Genomic DNA, 21,144 nt, shown 5'->3' on the forward strand with positions numbered 1-21,144 from the left:
TGCTCTATATACAGAGCAGGTGTATCTCCAAAAAGTAAAACACTTTTTTAATGAAGACTATTTATAAAGTTACACCAATCACACGGACTGATTTAAAAAAATAAAAAATAAATTAAAAAAAAATGCTCCGCAAAGGTTTACGTAGCCTTTAATCTTGAACTCCAAATACCCTGTTAAATATTCAGTTTGTTTCTCTTAAAGCCCTGTTCACACAATTTTTCAGGCAGATTTTGACCTGCCTGCACCCTCTTTGAGGCGTTTTTTTAGCTCCTTTTTTCGGCCATCAAGTGCCGCAGGCAAAAAACACAGCGAAAAATGCTTTCTCTGCCTCCCATTGATGGCAATAGGAGGTCAGAGACTGAAACGCCTGAAAAAAGGGCATGTCGCTTCTTTTTCCCCACGAGCGTTTTTTTCATGCTCACTGGAAATGCCGCCTCCAATTGAAATCAATGGGAGGCGTTTTCGGACGTTTTTTGGCCCGGTTTCGGATGCGGTTTTCACTTCAAAAATAGCACCAAAAAAACTCAGTGTGAACAGGGCCTAAGATAATCAAGCAGTCTATGGACACCACTAAATATACATATACCAACTAGTATACACTCAATGAATGTGGATTATCATCATGTGCAGGGTCTCTCCGGTAAATTTAATGGGCTGTGAAAATGAGCACCAATCAAGGAGACAGTTCGTTGCTTGGAGCAACGATTGGTTATGTACAGGGACGAGCGATCGTTCGTCCCCATACATTTCTATCACATCGGCAGCACATCTCCCTGTTTACACAATATTTATTGCTGCATAAACTAGCAGATCAGTCGATGAATGAGCGTTTGCTCGTTCATTGACTGATCGTTGCCCTGATTACACAGGGCAATGATCGGAATGAACGTTCATATAAACGTTTCTTTGCCCAATCGTTCACCCGTGTAAAAGGGTCTTAAGAAATTGAGAACAATTGGCATTCCTCACCTTTCAATGTCTCCAGACTGTTTTGGCTTGGCCTTCACATTTTTAGTTTTGGAGCTGGGAGTCGGCTTGGAAACTACAGGTATCCCAATAACGGACGACTGCTCGGATGTAGTAGACTCATTCTAAAAGATTGAAAAAAACCAAAAACCAGCTCATATCCGAACGGTGATACATGTCCAACTGCTGATGTTACCTTCAGCTTTATATTTCAGCCTGGACCACTTCATCAGAGGGTTGGTTTTAAAAGGTACAACTACTTAAAATAAATGATGAGTTCTATAGGAGCAGTTTTGGGCATCATAAAGTTGTCTCGGTTCAATCTCCTGTTGCCAACTGCGTATTTTGGCCTGAGATGCAGCGACTCGATCATGAAAGTCAATTTTAGTCAAAGGTGGGATTTTTATCTAACTTACCAGATCACTATTGAGCACCCAAGCTAACTCTTCATCTCGCTTCAGCTGCTCGTCCAATTGCCCCTGCACGCTACCCAGATGTAATCGCTGTTCCTCCTCTTCCTCAGCTAACATTTTACGAATATACTCTTCACTCGCCTTACGTTCTTCCTCTTCTCTGCTAAGTCGTTCGGCTTCAATCTGAAGAATCATGATTTAGAAAGGAAAAGGGATTACAATTAAAAGGGGTGCTCCAGACAAATCCATTTTTTACATATTCATAGACGGATAACTGGCTCCGTTGTCCATGAATCGGTCACACACTTCCCATTTCTGACCAACAGTCTGTTTGATTCACCAGATTTTGTTTTCAGGCGATAACCTAAACTTTGTGGGAAAAAGGGGATATTTGATCTTATAATACAACATGTTTAGAGCGAGGAAATGGTATTGGGAAAAACCTCAGTTATATGGCGGAATGGTTCAACATTGGACGACAGATTTTTATTTTTCTGAAGTCCGGTTTAGAGAGAAGGTTTGTAATTGAATTGCAGGGGTAACAAATCCCTCTTTGAAGTCTTTGAGATCCCAAAACACAGACCACTGGCAAATTGTAATGAAATAAAAATTATAATATAATACGTCTGATTGTCTTAGGATTAAAGGCTATAGGAGGTCTGAAGAATTTGGCACATAACACTCGTTTGACTTTCTAGTGTTTCCCCACTAGAATTTGAGAATTCATACCTTGCTTATTTCAGCCTCATATTCTTGTCTTATTTCTCCGGGTTTGCATATAAGAGGTGCTGGATAGGAGGCTAAACCTAAAGTAACAAAACAAATGTGGCAAAAATGGGATTATGATCTAAAATTTTGATAGGGAAACCATGTGGCAAAAAAAGAGAACAAAACTACTGCTACATGCAATTCATCTTTCATCCAGCTTTGAAAAGTAAAGCAATGTCTCTTCAGTGTGTCCTAGATCCCCAGCACATGTATTTACCCCTCCTCTGCCAGCTAGCGTAGATTTCCACTATAATTTACGCCAGGAGTCGTTGGCCATGCTCCTTCCGCTAAGCTTCGCCCAAAAGTTGCAATCTTTTGCAGCTTTTGAGCCGGTTGCAACTTTTCTACACCCCCCCCCCCCCACTGGACTTCACACAAACCAATCAGATCTCTTCATGTTCTGACCTGTTCTGGATTTCGATTGGTTGCTTCGGAGCCTAGCATCACTATAAGGGCTAAATTACAGGACTATATATTACAAGCTCATCGTTGTAAAGAGCTGTAATATTGTCCCCGTAGCTTTGCCGTGTGCGTGAGGCCTTACACTGAGTGACCAGCACAGAGAGCCACAAAGTGTTGTTCTGTGGATACAGCCAGAGATGACCTTTTCAAAGTTGGATGTGACCACCTTTTTTTAAATATTCTCTCTCTATTTTACTCTCTTACCATCTTCAAAGTCATCTTCTACAGCATCCTGTCCACGGGCGCGGCGCTCGCAGTCCTCTGGGTACTGACGCTGGATAATTCCCCACATCTCTTTATCAACCAGAGTTCCAGCGCGTGTATTTTTACGTGCCCAGTTGGAAACCCGCTGCCGGCAGTAAGGACAACACAAGCTAGCTTTTTCCACAGTTAACTGGAAGCACGGGTGGCACAAGGTGTGATTGCATGGCAGCGTCACCGGCTCCAGAAGGATCTCCCGACAGATACCACAAATGCATTCAGATCGTGGCAAAGGATATTTTCTTTTCTTTGACATTCTGGACTTAATGAGCGATCATCATCTGCAGACCAAAGATGGCATGGATCAAGAAATGCATGACAACTACAAATAGGAGCACCAGTGTACGGTTTATGCTTATGCGCTCTGCTCAGGTATGGGCACATGGGGATCGGTCAGACTCCTTTGCATTGAGGACGGGTACAAGGCAGGTCTACCCCGTTAGCACTCCATTTTGCGAATAAGCCTTTGGCATGCATGGGACAATCCCTTCCCACTTTTATTGGCTTTAAATGTGGCTACTTAGAAGAGCTGCTCTCTTTATATGCAGACGATATGCTCACCTCTTTGCGAGACATAGAATCGTCTATAGACCCAGTTGTAGAAACCAGTGCAGTGATTCAGCACCTGGTCAGGAATGACAATTAAAGGGGTTGTCCGAGATAAAATGACTAGGTTAATGCTTGTAATTTATAAATGTAAATACATATGTAATATACCTAGGCCTCATGCACACGGCCGCAGAACACGGCTGTAATAAGATATGTCCGTAGTTTCTAAGGTGCGGGCTCCGGGGCCATGCACGGACCGTGAAAACCACGATAGTGTGCATGGCCCCATAGGAATGAATGGGGCCGCAATTCTCCCGTGGATTTTCAAGGGGCATTGCGGCCGCAAAAGCACGTTTGTGTGCATGAGGCCTTACATTTTCCAAAGTGGCCCCGTTTCCAGATTATGCCGTGGGGTACTTGACGGGTGACGTCACTCTCTGCACTGGCTCTGGCCGCTGTGTTGATCTTAAATTATTTTCCGGGTATACGACACGTCACTTGTGACGTGCAGTATATGGGCTGAAACAAAATATGTAATGATGCACTGCAGAGTAGGATGTGGTGGTGCTGTACAGGTTCGGGTTTGGAAACCCACACTATAAGTCCATAGAGAAAACCTTGAGCACTCTAAGAACACATTGAATATTGATTTTTCAAAATGGCTTTATTCCAAATATTGCATTTTTTTGAACAAGTGATTTTTTAATTTTGACGTTTCGGCCTATCCAAAGCCTTTATCATAATCGCTTTGTGTAAATGACTAGGATAAGGGCTGTCTATGGGCTGTTCTGCTGCACAGCCTGTAACGCGCATGCGTTCGAGATAACAACAGGGACCGCGCATGCGAGTTACAACAGAACAGCCCATACCGGGCACGTCACAAGTGACGTGTCGTATACCCGGAAAATAATTGGTTAACACAGCGGCCAGAGCCAGTGCCGAGAGTGACATCACCCGTCAAGTACCCCACGGCAGGATCTGGAAACGGGGCCACTTTGGAAGATGTAAGTATATTACAAATGTATTTGCATTTATAAATTCCAAGCATTAACAGTCATTTTATCTCGGACAACCCCTTTAAGGGCTTGTCCACGCTGCGTAAAAATTCCAAGCAGAAATTGACCTGCGGTGCATATTTTAAGTACCGCAGAAGGTCAATTGCAATACTTTGAAGTGCTTTTCTGGTTTCATGATTTATTCAACATTCAAGGAACACTTTACCGGCAAGGCTACCACAGAATTCTGCAACGACATGAAATCCTATCTGGTTTGCACTTAGTGGAATCATCACTAGTTTTTCAATAGGACAATAACCCCAAACACACCTCCAGGCTATGCAAGGGCTATTTGACCAGGAAGGAGAGTGATGCATAAGATGACACGGCCTCCACAATCACCCAACCTAAACCCAATTGAGTTGGTTTGCGAGAAGTTGAACCGCAGAGTGAAGGAAAGCACCGTCCTTCAAGACGGTTGGCAAGCCATTCCTGGTGACTATGGGTTCAATACAAGCTGTCCAGGCTTCCATGACCATTGACATGGGTAACGTTCCTTTCTTTTTCTTATGATATCTAAGCTCTCCCTAAACTGTTCCCAGGACTATTATGTCCATTTTTTGATGGGTTTTTACATGAGGGGTGAGCGATCTATAGGACAATACACCACCCATTCTATATCGCCTCAGTGTAAGGAGTACAGTGCAATACTCTATTGCTATATATACATGGATAGCCTGTTTACTTGTATCACATAATATTACAGTCTCTCCATTTCATTGTGTACCTTTTTAAATGTGTGTCTTATTTTTTGTAATTATTAAAAATGTGTTATATTTTATATATACACATGGCTTCGTACTCCGCTTTTTCTGCGTTTAAATATCTACTATGGAGTTGCCTTTGCATTAAAAGAGGGAGGGTGTCTCATTGGGACATTGCCTAGCCCGTCACTATTATGCATTAGGAGCTTATAGATTTACTAAACCCAATTGAGTTGGTTTGGGAGAAGTTGGACCGCAGAGTGAAGGAAAAGAAGCCAGCAAGCGCTTAGCACCTTTGGGAACTCCTTCAAGATGGTTGGCAAACCATTCCTGGTGACTAGACCTCATGAAGCTGAGAGAATGCCAAGTGTGTGCAAAGCAGTCATCAAAGCAAAAGGGGGCGACCTTAACTTCTTCCCGCGCTGCACCGCAACTGTACGTCCTGCAGAGGCGGAGCAGTTCCCAGCGCACACTGTCTTAACAGACAGTGTCCGGGAACCGGGAATTCAGCTGTCCCCGACAGCGGAAACTCCAGTCTTGCTGGTCAGCGAACCATCGCCGCTGATTTCGGCAATTGACCCCATAAATGCGGCGACCGATTGCGGTCACCGCATTTAAGGGGTTTGAAGCACATTGGCAGCCCCCATGAAGTGATTGTGGGGGCTGCCGATGCTTATTGTAGCAATCGGAGGCCAGCCAATGGCCTCCAGGTTGCCATGTACGGAAGCCTCGGAGAAGCCTCCTGCCGGTCCTCCTGGGCTTCCTGTCAGTGTGACTGTCATGCCAGAATGACAGTGAGGGTATGTTCACACGTAGTCAACCAAAACGTCTGAAAATCCAGAGCTGTTTTCAAGGGAAAACAGACCCTGCTTTTCAGACGTTTTTTTACCAACTCGCATTTTTACCAACTCGTTTTTTTACCAACTAGTTTTTGGAGCTGTTTTCATTGGAGTCTATGAGAAAACAGCTCCAAAAACGTCCAAAGAAGTGTCCTGCACTTCTTTTGACGAGGCTGTATTTTTACGCGTCGTCGTTTGACAGCTGTCAAACGACGACGCGTAAATAACAGGTCGTCTGCACAGTACGTCGGCAAACCCATTCAAATGAATGGGCAGATGTTTGCCGACGTATTGGAGCCGTATGTTCAGACGTAAAACGAGGCATAATACGCCTCGTATACGTCTGAAATTTGGCCGTGTGAACATACCCTTACAGTGAAGGAAATAAGTATTTGATCCCTTGCTGATTTTGTAAGTTTGCCCACTGTCAAAGACATGAACAGTCTAGAATTTTTAGGCTAGGTTACTTTTACCAGTGAGAGATAGATTATATTAAAAAAAAAAAAAAAAGAAAATCACATTGTCAAAATTATATATATTTATTTGCATTGTGCACAGAGAAATAAGTATTTGATCCCTTTGGCAAACAAGACTTAATACCTTGGTGGCAAAACCCTTGTTGGCAAGCACAGCAGTCAGACATTTTTTGTAGTTGATGATGAGGTTTGCACACGTTAGATGGAATTTTGGCCCACTCCTCTTTGCAGATCATCTGTAAATCATTAAGATTTCGAGGCTGTCGCTTGGCAACTCGGATCTTCAGCTCCCTCCATAAGTTTTCGATGGGATTAAGGTCTGGAGACTGGCTAGGCCACTCCATGACCTTAATGTGCTTCTTTTTGAGCCACTCCTTTGTTGCCTTGGCTGTATGTTTCGGGTCATTGTCGTGCTAGAAGACCCAGCCACGAGCCATTTTTAATGTCCTGGTGGAGGGAAGGAGGTTGTCACTCAGGATTTGACAGTACATGGCTCCATCCATTCTCCCATTGATGCGGGAAGTAGTCCTGTGCCCTTAGCAGAGAAACACCCCCAAAACATAATGTTTCCACCTCCATGCTTGACAGTGGGGACGGTGTTCTTTGGGTCATAGGCAGCATTTCTCTTCCTCCAAACACGGCGAGTTGAGTTAATGCCAAAGAGCTCAATTTTAGTCTCATCTGACCAAAGCACCTTCTCTCAATCACTCTCAGAATCATCCAGATGTTCATTTGCAAACTTCAGACGGGCCTGTACATGTGCCTTCTTGAGCAGGGGGACCTTGCGGGCACTGCAGTATTTTAATCCATTACGGCGTAATGTGTTACCAATGGTTTTCTTGGTGACTGTGGTCCCAGCTGCCTTGAGATCATTAACAAGTTCCCCCCGTGTAGTTTTCGGCTGAGCTCTCACCTTCCTCAGGATCAAGGATAACCCACGAGGTGAGATTTTGCATGGAGCCCCAGATCGATGTCCATTGACAGTCATTTTGTATGTCTTCCATTTTCTTACTATTGCACCAACAGTTGTCTCCTTCTCACCCAGCGTCTTACTTATGGTTTTGTAGCCCATTCCAACCTTGTGCAGGTCTATGATCTTGTCCCTGACATCCTTAGAAAGCTCTTTGGTCTTGCCCATGTTGTAGAGGTTAGAGTCAGACTGATTAATTGAGTCTGTGGACAGGAGTCTTTTATACAGGTGACCATGTAAGAGCTGTCTTTAATGCAGGCACCAAGTTGATTTGGAGCGTGTAACTGGTCTGGAGGAGGCTGAACTCTTAATGGTTGGTAGGGGATCAAATACTTATTTCTCTGTGCACAATGCAAATAAATATATATAATTTTGACTATGTGATCTTCTGTTTTGTTTTTTTTTTATATAATCTATCTCTCACTGGTAAAATTAACCTAGCCTAAAAATTCTAGACTGTTCATGTCTTTGACAGTGGGCAAACTTACAAAATCAGCAAGGGATCAAATACTTATTTCCTTCACTGTAGAGTACATTACACTACGTAGGTAGTGTAATGTACTCTAGCATCGATCAAAGCTGCAAGTCTAAATGTCCCCTAGTGGGACAACTTTAAAAAAAAAAAAAAAATGTTTTAGAAGAAAAAGTGTAAAAATAAAAGTTATAAGCTATATATACAAATAAATGCATTTTTTCCTATAATAAGATCTTCATTATAGGAAAAAAATTAACGCGTTAAAAAAAGTACACATATTTGTTATCACTGCGTTCGTAACCACCCCAACTATAAAACTATGTTATTTTTCCCGCACGATGACCACCCCAAAAAAAAAAAAAAAAAACACCAGAATCGCTATTTTTTTGGTTACCTCTCCTCCCAAAATAGAGAATAAAGTGATCTAAAAAGTCGCATGTACCTGAAAATAGTATCAATAATAACGACAACCTGTCCCGCAAAAAAAAAAGCCTTAGGCATCATTTACACGAGCGTAATATACGCGCGTGCGACGCGCGTGCTTTTCACACGTGTCGTACGCACCTATATTAGGCTATGGGCCAATGCAGACAGTGCGTGAGTTTTGTGCAGCGTGAGTCCGCTGCGTAAAACTCACGACATGTCCTTTCTTTGTGCGCTGTTCGCGCATCACGCACCCATTGAAGTCAATGGGTGCGTGAAAACAACGCAGGTCGCACGGAAGCACTTCCGTGCGAACTGCGTGGTTCGCGCAACAGCTGTCAAACTCTGAATGTGAACAGAAAAGCACCACGTGCTTTTTTGTTTACAAACATTCAAACGGAAGGTCATAATGATGGCGGCTGCGCGAAAATCACGCAGCAGCGCATCATACACTGATGACACACGCAGCTGTTAAGTGCTTTTTGCGCATGCAAAACGCCGTGTTTTTTGCGTGCGCAAAACGCACACGCTTGTGTAAATCAAGCCTTACACAGCTTTTTTGACTAAAAAAATAAAAAAGTTATGGCTTTCAGAATATGGTGACACAGAAAATAAATTTTATAAAAAAGTGATTTTATTGCGCAAATGCTGCAAAACATAAATAAACCTATATACTTTTAGAAGTAAAATTGTCAATTATAGCGCACGGTGAACGCCGCAAAAAAAAAACATTGTCAGAATTGCTAGTTTTTGGTCAGCCGGCTTGCAAAAAAATTGAATAAAAAGTGATATTTAAAAAAATAAAAATAAAAAAAAAAGCATTTACCCCAAAATGGTACCAATGAAAAGTACAGATTGTCCCGCAACAAATAAACCCTCACGCAGCTCCGGTGAAGAAAAAAATAAAGAAGTTCTGGCGCTCGGAATATGGCGATGTAAAATGTGTGTTCCAAATGCAGATAAGATTGGGCACCATTTATCAGTGCGACACCGGCCACATGTCTATGAATTATTATTTATTTACCGCATTATTATACCCTCTTATTATGCCCTGATGTTCTCCGCACAGCTTACATATGCCACTACATTATAAACTGAAATACCGGCGTAACCCAAAACAGAAAAACTACCAAGCAAAATCTGCGCTCCAAAAGCAAAATGGCGTCTCTCCCTTCAGACCCCTGCAGCATGCCCAAACAGCAGTTTAGGTCCACATAATGGCATCGCCATACCCGGGAGAACCTGCTTAACGTTTTATGAGGTATTTGTCTTCAGTGGCACAAACTGGGCATAACATATTATGCACTAAAATGGCATATCAGTGGAAAATTGCAATATTCACTTTGAACCATCCGCTGTGCATTAACCCCTTTGCGCAATATGATTTAATAGCACGTCATGGTGCGGGGGTGATGTAGGGAGCGTCTCATGTGCTGAGCCCACTCCATATGCTGCGGGTGTCCGCTGTGTATTACAGCTGACACCCGGGACTAACGGACAGGAAGAGCGATCGCGCTGTTACAGAAGCCTATAAAAATAACAATATACTGCAATACATTAGTATTGCAGTATATTGTACAACGATCCGGTTCAAGTCCCCTAAGGGGACTAATAAAATGTGTAGAAGAATTAACGTTTTTAGTAGTGAGGAAAAAAAAAAAAAATTCCCATTTTTCTTCTAAAGTAATGTAAAAAAATAAAACAAAATTGGTATCGCTACGTCCGTAAAAGGCCGAACTATTATAATATACCATTATTTAACTCGCACGGTGAACACCGTAAAAAAACTTAAATAATTTAAACCGCCAAAACCGCTGGTTTTTTTGTCACCTTCGCTCTCAAAAAAAACATTTAATACAACTTTTTGATCACTTTTTATGTACCAAAAAATGGTACCAATAAAAACTACAGCTCATCCCGCTAAAAATAAGCCCTCACACCGCTCAATCAACCGAAAAACAAAAAAGTTACGGTTCTCAAAATGTGGTGAAACAAAACAATTTTTATTTTAACAATTAGATTTTTCTTTGTAAAAGTAGTATAATATAAAAAAAAAACTATATAAATTTGGTATCACCGTAATTGTATTGAGCCGCAGAATAAAGTTACGTTTTCGTTTTTACCGCACGAAAAAAAAATTACGTTTGCCAGTACATTTTATGGTACTTTAAATGGTGTCAATAGAAACTACAATTCCTCCCGCAATAAATAAGCCCTCACATCACTCTATTGACGGAAAAAGAAAAAAGTTATGGCTCTTGGAAGGCGGAGAGTGAAAAACGAAAATAAGAAAGCAAAAAAAATTGATCAGTCCTGAAAGGGTTAATTCATTTCTAATGCAAAAAAAAAACAAAAACATGACCACATCCCCACATATTTCCGTACTCGGGAAAAATTGCTTTACAAAAATTGGTTGTTTTTTTTCTCCTTTATCCCTTGTGAAAATTCAACATTTTAGTGGAAAATTTTCGCGGCCTAATTCTAATAAATTCTGCAAAAAACCTGTGGGGTCTAAATACTAACTATACCTCTAGAAAAATTCACTTTTGGGGGGTTTCCACCGTTTTGGTCCCTCCAGGGCGTTGCAAACACGACACGGCACCGAAAACCATTCCAGTAAAATCTGTGCTCCAAAATCCAAATGGCGCTCCTTCCTTTCTGAGCCCTGCTGTGGGTCCAATCAGCAATTACCACATGTCGGGTATTGCCGTAATCGGGAGACATTGCTTTACAAATGTTGGGGTGCATTTTCTTCGTTATTCCTTGTAAATATTAAACATTTCTATGTTTTTTCAGAAAAAAAAAGTAGATTTTCATTTTTACAGACTAATTCCAATATATTTAATGAAAAACCTGTGTGGTCAAAATGCTAACTAGGTGCTCCTTTGCTTCGGAGGCCGATGCTTCAGTCCATTAGCACACTAGGGCCACATGTGTCATATTTCTAAAAACTGCAGAATCTGGGCAATAAAATATCGAGTTGCATTTCTCTGGTAAAACCTTCGGTATTACAAAAATAAATAAATTCACCTTTATTTTGCTTTAATTCCTGTTTACCGCCTAAAGGGTTAAAACACTGTGAATGCTGATTAGAATACTGGGGTGCAATTTTCAAAATGAGGTGATTTATGGGGATTTTCTAATATAGAAGGCCCTCAAAGCCGCTTCAGAACTGAACTGGTCCCTGAAAAAAATAGCCTTTTGAAATTTTCTTTAAAATATGAGAAATTGCTGCTAAACTTCTCAGGGTATGTGCACACGATGAGTGGCTTTTACGGCTGAAATGACAGACTGTTTTCAGGAGAAAACGGCTGCCTCGTTTCAGATGTAAATGCTCCTCCTCGCATTATGCGAGGCGTCTTTGACGCCAGTAATCTTGAGCTGCTCTTCCATTGACTTCAATGAAGAACGGCTCAAATTAGGTTGCAAAGAAGTGTCCTGCACTTCTTTGCCGAGGCAGTCAATTTACGAGTCGTCGTTTGACAGCTGTCAAACGACGACGCGTAAATGACAGGTCGTCGGCACAATACGTCGGCAAACCCATTCAAATGAATGGGCAGATGTTTGCCGACGTATTGGAGCTGTATTTTCAGACGTAAAACGAGGCATAATACGCCTCGTTTACGCCTGAAAATAGGTCGTGTGAACCCAGCCTAAGCCTTATAATGTCCTAGAAAAAAAAAAAAGTACGTTCAAAAAACGATGCAAACATAAAGTAGACATATGGAATATGTGAAATAGTAATTATTTTGTGTGGTATTACTATCAGTTTTACAAGCAGATATGTTTATATTTAGAAAAATTCAATTTTTTGCACATTTTCTCTCAATTTTGGTGTTTTTTCAGAAATAAATACCAAATTATCTACCAAGTTTTTTCACTAACAAAGTACAACATGTCACGAGAAAATAATCTCAGAATCACTTGGATAGGTAAAAGCATTCCAGAGTTATTACCACATAAAGTAACACGTCAGATTTGAAAAAAAATCGGCTGTGTCCTGAAAGCCAAAACAGGCTCAGTCCTGAAGGGGTTAAAGAATCTAAAACGTATTCTGATTTGTTTAACACTTTGTTTACTACTTAAAGAGGCTCTGTCACCACATTATAAGTGGCCTATCTTGTACATGATGTGATCGGCGCTGTAATGTAGATAACAGCAGTGGTTTTTATTTAGAAAAACGATCATTTTTGACGGAGTTAGGACCTATTTTAGCTTTATGCTAATGAGCTTCTTAAATGCCCAACTGGGCATTTTACTTTTTGACCAAGTGGGCGCTGAGAGAAGTGTATGATGCTGACCAATCAGCGTCATACACTTCTCTCCATTCATGTACACAGCACATAATGATCTTACTAGATCACTATGTGCAGCCACATACACACACAGTAACGTTACTCAAGTGTCCGGAGAGTTAATAGACATTACTACCAACCAGGACGTGATGTCTATTCAGAATCCTGACACTTCGCTAACATTGTGTGAGATTTACAGCAAGGCAAGCGTAATCTCGCGAGATTATGCTGTAAACTGTCATTTCAAACGAGACTATGCTTGCTTTGCTGTAAATCTCACACAAACGTTAGCGAAGTGTCAGGATTCTCAATAGACATCCCGTCCTGGCTGGAGGTGATGCCTATTCATGGTCAGGACACTTGAGTAACGTTAATGTGGTTGTATGTGACTGCACATAGTGATCTAGTAAGATCACTGGCGTAGCTATAGGGGTCGCAGCGGTCGCAATTGCGACCGGGCCCCGAAGCCAGGGGGGCCCACGGCCCCCCGCACCACATCAATAAAAAGTTACTATAGTAACTCGGGCCGCGGGCTCCTGTTACTATAGTAACATACTTTACTTACCTTCCTGGTTCCGGATCGCAGCGGAGGTCCTGACGTCAAGCGCTGTGCGCAGCGCATGACGTCACAGCGCTATGCCGCCGCGCACAGCATCGAGACTACAGAACTCCCGCCGCGGCCGAAGAGGAAGGTAAGCTTAGCCCTGACTGGCGGGGTCTGACTCCCGGGACCCGCCAATCAGCTGTTTTGAAGGGGCCGCAGCACTCGTACGAGAGCTGCTCCCCTTCATTCCTGTCACTTCATTCCGGTCACACTGTGAATCGGTGTCGGCGATTCACAGTGTGAGCGAGTAGTGAAATGAAGGGGAAGCAGCTCTCGTACGAGTGCTGCGGCCCCTTCAAAACAGCTGATTTGCGGGTCCCGGGCGACACATCAGCTATTGATGGCCTATCCTGTGGATAGGCCATCAATGTTTAGGGACTGCACAACCCCTAAGCCTACGATGTATCAGGCTTAGGGGGCCCATGAGACAGGATCACAGATTGTGTGATCCTGTCTCCTGTATCTAAGCCAATCACATGGTAGGCTTAGATACATGGCCCATGCGTGATCCTGTCTGCTGGGCCCTGTATCTAAGCCTACCACACTGTAGGTTTAGATACAGGGCCCCAGCACACACTAATCTTATACTGTATAAGATTACTGTCTGCTGGACCCTGTATCTAAGCCTACCTTGTGGTAGGCTTAGTTACAGGGTCCCACAGACAGTATCACACATGGGCCCTGTATCTAAGCCTTAGGGTATGTGCACACACACAAATTACGTCCGTAATTGACGGACGTATTTCGGCCGCAAGTCCCGGACCGAACACAGTGCAGGGAGCCGGGCTCCTAGCATCATACTTATGTACGATGCTAGGAGTCCCTGCCTCGCTGCAGGACAACTGTCCCGTACTGTAATCATGTTTTCAGTACGAGACAGTTGTCTTGCAGCGAGGCAGGGACTCCTAGCATCGTACAGAAGTATGATGCTAGGAGCCCGGCTCCCTGCACTGTGTTCGGTCCGGGACTTGCGGCCGAAATACGTCCGTCAATTACGGACGTAATTAGTGTGTGTGCACATACCCTAACACATGTGTTACTAATCATTTTTTGTGTGTTTTCTTACAGGTTCGGTCGTTGGACTACGGCGGATTCCAGGACTACTTCGATGACAGCTTTTTTTTTTATTAATAAAATGGTTAATGAGGGCTGTGTGGGTTTTTTTTTTATTTCAATAAAATATTTTTTCTATGTCTTTGTGGTTTTTTTTTAAACTATATTACTACCGCCTTAGTAATGGCCGCCGGCTGATTGACAGCATCCATTGCTAAGGCGGGGCTTAGTGTTAGCAGGTACAGAGGCTAACACTAACCCCCATTATTACCCCGTTACCCACCACCACCAGGGGTGCTGGGAAGAGCCGGGTACCATCCAGTACTTGACCATCTGTAGTGATGGTTGGCCACTGGGGTGGCCGCAGGCTGGTATTATCAGGAGGGGAAAGGTCGAAAACAGTGGCCCTTCCCATCCTGGTAATGCTAGGCTGTTGCTGCTTTATTGTATCTGGCTGGTTATGAAAATGGGGGGGACCCCACGTCATTTAAAAAAAAATAATTGGAAAGAATGATGTCGGGTCCCCCCCAATTTTCATAACCAGCCAGATACAACACAGCAGCAGCAGGCAGCATTACAAGGGTGGGAGGGCCACTGTTTTTGGCCTTCCCCAGCCTAATACTACCAGCCTGCGGCCACCCCGGTGCCTGCCCGTCACTACAGATGGTCGGGTACTGGTTTGTACCCGGCTCTTCCCAGTACCCCTGGTGGCGGTGGGTACCGGGGTAATAATGGGGGTTAGTGTAGCCTCTGCACCGGCTGACATTAAGCCTCGCCTTAGTAATGGAGGTTGTCAATCAGCCAGCGGCCATTACTAAGGCGGTAGTAATAAAGTTTAAAAAGATACAAGCACATAGAAAAAATATTTTATTGAAATAAAAAAACACAACCCTCATTAACCATTTTATTGAGAATAAAAAAAACGCCGTCATTGAAGTCCTCAAATCCGAAGTCCAACAACCGAACCTGTAAAAAAAACACAAACACAAAAATAATCAGTAACACATAAAGAAGCAAAATTATTATTCTTACCTATCCTGGGTCCAGCGCTGGAGCCGCAATGTCAGCGAGCTGGGCCCTGTATCTAATCCTATCATGTGTGATACAGTCTGCTGAGCTGTGTATCTAATCCAATCATGTATGATACTGTCTGCTGGGCCCTATATCTAATCCGATCATGTGTGATACTGTCTGCTGAGCCACTGTATCTAATCCTATCATGTGTGATACTGTCTGCTGAGCCACTGTATCTAATCCTATCATGTGTGGTACTGTCTGCTGAGCCACTGTATCTAATCCTATCATGTGTGATACTGTCTGCTGAGCCACTGTATCTAATCCTATCATGTGTGGTACTGTCTGCTGAGCCACTGTATCTAATCCTATCGTGTGGTACTGTCTGCTGAACCACTGTATCTAATCCTATCATGTGTGATACTGTCTGCTGGGCCACTGTATCTAATCCTATCATGTTTGATACTGTCTGCTGAGCTGTGTATCTAATCCTATCATGTGTGATACTGCCTTCTGAGCCACTGTATCTAATGCTATCATGTGTGATACTGTCTGCTCAGCCACTGTATCTAATCCTATCCATAGTTTATAGGGTCGTAGTGCTATAGATATGCTATGCTGTCTCATATACACACTTTTTTTGGGGGCGGACACATATGTATTGGGGCTATTTCCCGGACATTTTAAGCCCTGAGGGTATGTTCACACGGCAGCGTCCGTTACGGCTGAAATTACTGTGCTGTTTTCAGGAGAAAACAGCACCGTAATTTCAGCCGTAATGACATGTGGAGGCGTCTTTTGCTGCGTCCATTACGGAAGTAACTGAAGCTGGTTTTCCATGGAGTCCATGGAAAACGGCTCCATTTACGTCTGAAGAAGTGACAGGCACTTTTTTACGCGCCGCCTTTTGACAGCGACGCGTAAAAAAAAATGACCGTCGGCACAGAACATCGTAAGACCCATTCAAATGAATGGGCAGATGTTTGCCGACGCTTTTGAGCCGCATTTTCGGACGTAATTCAATGCTAAAACGCCCTAATTACATCCGTAAATAGTGTGTGTGAACCCAGCCTTAGTGACGCCCCCGGCTGCTAGTGCTGCATTGTTGGGTCATTTAGGAGACCCAGCGATGCAGCTGAAAGTGGACCGTCGGCCATGAGAAGTTTGCGGGGGGGGGGGGCCAGTAAGAATTTTTGCATCGGGGCCCATGAGCCTCTAGCTACGCCCCTGAGTAAGATCACTATGTGCGGATTACATGAATGGGGAGAAGTGTATGACGCTGATTGGTCACTGATTGGTCACGTCATACACTCCTCTCCACAACGCCCACTTGGTCAAAAAGTAAAAAAAAAAAAAAAAAAAAAACGAAGAATAAAAAGGTTTAACCAAACTTTTGACTGGTACTGTATGTCAGAAAGATGCCGCTCACCGATCCCCAGGAGGAAGAAGGAAACCGCCCACTCCTATGTGCCATGTTGGGAATGTCATTACTTACCAGTGAATGGGGCTGTGTGGCAATTCCAGGATGGTAATTGGTCAGAAGCGACAAAAACAAAGCTGATCAGATCCTAGTGATCGGCCACCAGCACGGGAAGCTCCGTTCACTACAAATGTTTTCTATAACATATACTAATGAATCCACGTGACAGGATCTCATTCCATTCTTACTGGTCTCATTGATTTGTATTTCTTCATAATGCACGACCATTGCAGAAGGCGAGCAGTGTCAGTATAACATTGAGAGACATGTCTATACAAGCCCATAAGAAAAGCACAGCCCGCTGACAGGATGAGAACGACTGCCAGTCTCTACATTACTATACTAACCGTCAGCTACGAGGCCGACTCTCCGTTATCCTGGAAGATTCACTCCGCGATCACCAATCTGGCGCCAAACAGAAAATCTCCTCACCACACACCCGCCAAATCCACAGCACGTCATTTGACTGTTACAGGAAAAACTCCGGGATAGGACGCCATTTTCCCGGAGACCAAAAGAAACCCCATAACAGTAGTCTTAATGCTTCCACTGACAGTCTCTTGAGGTCGGCGCCTTTCAGGAGGGGCGTCAGTGAACCTTAGAACAACTGAACAGATTTCAGAACAAGAATTCTGGGACAGAGACAGAGAAAAGCGTTATTATACCTAGTGCTGGGGGGAAAATGGGGATTTTGATCCAACCTATCAGGTTGCTGCTTTCATTTTCTATCCGTAACCTGGTTGGCCACAAAAGGGAATTTAATTTGTATTCCTACTAATAATTTAGCATATACCCCCATCATAAAATTGTACTTCTATTCATTCCCTATTACTTCACTGTATTATGAAGTACTGTTCCAAATATAGCCGCTTCCCGTACCTGCCAGTATTAAAAATGGCTACCGTTTCTAGTAATCATAGGCTTCTCTCCAGTCAGCAAGCCCCGCCCTCTGTAAACATGGTTCCACCTCTGGTTGCTCCGCCCGTGGTAGCTCTGCTGCCTCCGCTGAATGAGCAGCGGCGCTTCTGACCATGGGATCTGTCAGGAACGGTTACCGGGAGCGGCTGGTGCTGGCCGTAGACGTTGGGAGTACAATACTGCGATGTCACGTATACAACGCAGCCGCAGAAGCTTGTGGGAACGCGGAGGACAAGGTATGGGCTCTACAGGGTTCAAGCAATGATCGTGCCAGGGGGTTCCCTAAATGTCACAGCTTCACGTTGGTCTCATAGCATCTAAATATTAGTCGTGACATCCATGAGGGAAGCGTAATGTTTACAGTATTTGGATTATTATGAAAGCATTGGGCAACCTGTTGAACTACAGAACTCAGCATGCCCAGTAAAGAAAGTCATTGCTAGAACTTCACTGCAATAGATTTCTGCCCATCAATGTTCTCTACAGACAGTTAGAAGAAAGATTCTAGATGAAGCTCCCCTTTAACTTTTATGTAGGAAATAATACACTAGAGCTGGAACACTGCTGAAAAACTACAAGTCCCAGCATGCCATACAAGATTCAGACTTGTTGCAGGCCACTTCTATACTATACTATTGTGTGTGTTTATTTATTTTTTGTTGCAAAAAAGTAAACCCTATGGACTTGATTTCTGTAGTGATTACTAATAAAACGTGGCCTGATTGTTCTCTTAGGCTTCGTTCACACCTGCGTCGGGCTTCCGTCAGACCTTTCCGTCAGGGGAACCCATGAATGGAAACCATAGCTTTCCTTTTGCATTTACATTGATTTCAATGTCAATGCTTCCGTTGCCAATGGTTTCCGTTTGTCTCCGTTCCGTAAGGTTTCCGTTTTCTGCAGGAATCAATAGCGTAGTCTGCGCTATTGTTTCCGCAAAAAAAAACGGAAGCCTTACGCAACAGAGACAAACGGAAACCATTGGCAACGGAAGCATTGACATTGAAATCAATGTAAATGCAAAAGGAAAGCTATGGTTTCCATTCATGGGTTCCCCTGACGGAAAGGTCTGACGGAAGCCCGACGCAGGTGTGAACGAAGCCTAATAAGGCTACATACAGGCGAGCATATCTGATTTGCGTGCGTAAAAAGACGCAGCATTTTTCGTACATTTCATGTCCGTGTGCATGTATTGGCGTCGGTGTGCTCTGCGGTTACATGCGTTTTATTTTTTATTTTTTTCTCTGCGTTTCTTTGTAACTGATGTGGAAACATGGATGATGTCCGTGTGCTGTCCGTGGTTTTCACGCACCCATACACTTCAATGGACGACTAGGTGCGCAGTGCGCTTCACTCAACAGACACCTGTCTGAATAGCCCCATTGAAATGAATGGGTCCGTGTGCTGTGCGTTATTTCAGCGGACATGTTCAGACGTGGCAGAATTTTTCCGCTTCAGATATTGCCGTAAAATCTGCAGCAACATTTGCATATTTGACCGTTTGTTCAGACGTTGCAGATTCCACTACGGACTTGCCGCAGATTTTAGCCTTTGCATTGCAAAGACTGAAATCCGTAGTGGAAATCCGCTGCTTCTCCACGCATGCTGCGGAATAAAAATTCTGCACCGCAGCTCATTTTCCACAACGACTGGAAAAACTCCACGTCTGCACTAAGTTACCTAAAAAGCCATAGAAAGTGATGAAAAAAAGTCTGCTGCGGAATTCCACAGCAATTCTGCCACGTCTGAACGTGCCCCAAGTTCTTCCGTTATATTTCCCACTCCTTTTGAAACGATTTCTGGCTTTGGCTCAAAAATCTGCATCAAAATCTCCAACAAATATGTGTGAATCCAGCCTATTGCAGAGTATATACGTTTGGAGGAATGCTGTCGGTGTAGTTTTCTTAGGGCGTCAGGTGCCAACATAACCAATAGAGATCAGTAGTAGAAAATTCACCATAAAAAGGCGCACCGTGCTTGTGAATAAACCCTTAACGCATAATCACATTCATGTCATGGGAAGGGTCTACTTCCCGCATTCTGCCGTGCATGTACATAATGGTGATCAAGGGGGCACAGGAGCTGAGCCCGCACGATCACTGTGGGAGCCCGGCTGCCGCTGCAACCACCAAGATCGGAGAATCCGCAGATTCCAGCCGTTTAACCCTTGAATGCCACGGTCTTTATTGACCGCAGTATTTAAGTGTTTTGACAGTAGGAGGGGTCTCCATCTGTCACCCATCGGTGGCCTCTGATGCTGTGCCGGAGGAACTTGCTAATAGACTGCCTGTCAGTTTTACACTGACAGGCAATAATCCTTTGGTATACTAAGTACACCAAGGCATGGCATCAGCGATCAGAAAATCGCATTGTAAAGTCCCCTAGTCGGACTAAAAAAATAATGAAGTAAAGTTCATTAAAAATAAAAAAAAAATTCTTCCATAAAAAGTAGTTTTATTTTGTAAGTGTAAAAATCAAAATGAAAATCCACATATACGGTATAGCCGTGATCGAAATGACCTGAACAATAAAGTTAACGTGTCCATCTAAACCCCACGGTGGACAATGTGCAAACAACAATGGTGGAATTTCTGTTTGTTTTATTCTTATATATTTGGGAGGCCCAAAAAAAATAACATTATTCAATAAGTCCCATATATTCCAAAATGGTACCAATGAAAACGACTCCTCAACCTGCGAAAAACAAGCCCTCGTAGGAGTGCGTCAACAGAAGGATAAAAAAGTTACGGCTCTTGGAATGCGGCAAAAACAAATTGTTTATATTGTGCAAAAGTAGTAACGCATATAAAACGTATACATATTTGGTATTGCCGTAATCGTACCGACGCTTAGAATAAAGGTAACATGTTATTACGTCGCATAATGAACGGCGTAAATTTAAAACACGAAAAACTATCCTGGAATAGCTTTTTTTTCAATTCGCTCCCACAAAAAAGTTAATAAAATGTAATCAACATCTTATATGTATCCAAAAATTGTGCCGTCGTAAAATGTAACTTGTTCCGCAACAAAAAAAAATCCTCCTACGGCTATGTCGACTAAAAAAAGAACAAGTTATGACTATTGGCATGCGACAATGAAAAAGAATGGTCATTAAGGCCCAGTTTTAAGGGGTTAAAAACATGGACAGTAAAACTATTTGTGAGTTATTAGTTTAGTTGGGTTGTGTTTGTCTATAACTGTGACTTAAAGGGGCTCTGTCACCAGATTTTGCAGCCCCTATCTGCTATTGCAGCAGATCGGCGCTGCTATGTAGATTACAGTAACGTTTTTATTTTTAAAAAACGAGCATTTTTGGCCAAGTTATGACCATTTTTGTATTTATGCAAATGAGGCTTGCAAAAGTACAACTGGGCGTGTTGAAAAGTAAAAGTACAACTGGGCGTGTATTATGTGCGTAC

The 21,144-nt window shown here is 43.1% G+C and overlaps 2 protein-coding genes across 5 annotated transcripts in view; one reads left to right on the forward strand and one right to left on the reverse strand.

Annotated features, from left to right (window-relative positions):
• Window positions 1-17,910, reverse strand: part of RNF168 (ring finger protein 168) — a 30,944-nt gene extending 13,034 nt beyond the window's left edge. Inside the window, exons 1-5 of one of the 4 annotated variants that reach the window (XM_075861232.1) lie at window positions 17,710-17,910; window positions 2,814-3,151; window positions 2,109-2,185; window positions 1,383-1,562; window positions 970-1,091 (exon numbers count right to left, since the gene is read on the reverse strand). In XM_075861232.1, coding sequence (XP_075717347.1) covers window positions 970-1,091; window positions 1,383-1,562; window positions 2,109-2,185; window positions 2,814-3,126 — 692 coding nt within the window. In that variant the 5' untranslated portion in view covers window positions 3,127-3,151; window positions 17,710-17,910. Of the gene's footprint in view, window positions 1-969; window positions 1,092-1,382; window positions 1,563-2,108; window positions 2,186-2,813; window positions 3,152-16,822; window positions 17,116-17,154; window positions 17,609-17,686 lie in introns of those variants that run through there. The other 3 variants (XM_075861231.1, XM_075861230.1, XM_075861233.1) reach the window with 3 other exon arrangements.
• Window positions 16,816-21,144, forward strand: part of GK5 (glycerol kinase 5) — a 40,542-nt gene continuing 36,213 nt past the window's right edge. The window contains exon 1 of the mRNA XM_075861234.1: window positions 16,816-17,961. Within this exon, the coding sequence (XP_075717349.1) occupies window positions 17,839-17,961 (123 nt within the window). The 5' untranslated portion in view covers window positions 16,816-17,838. The remainder of the gene's footprint in view (window positions 17,962-21,144) is intronic.

Source organism: Rhinoderma darwinii, chromosome 4, assembly GCF_050947455.1.
Source record: "Rhinoderma darwinii isolate aRhiDar2 chromosome 4, aRhiDar2.hap1, whole genome shotgun sequence".
Classification (NCBI taxonomy): Eukaryota; Metazoa; Chordata; class Amphibia; order Anura; family Rhinodermatidae; genus Rhinoderma; species Rhinoderma darwinii.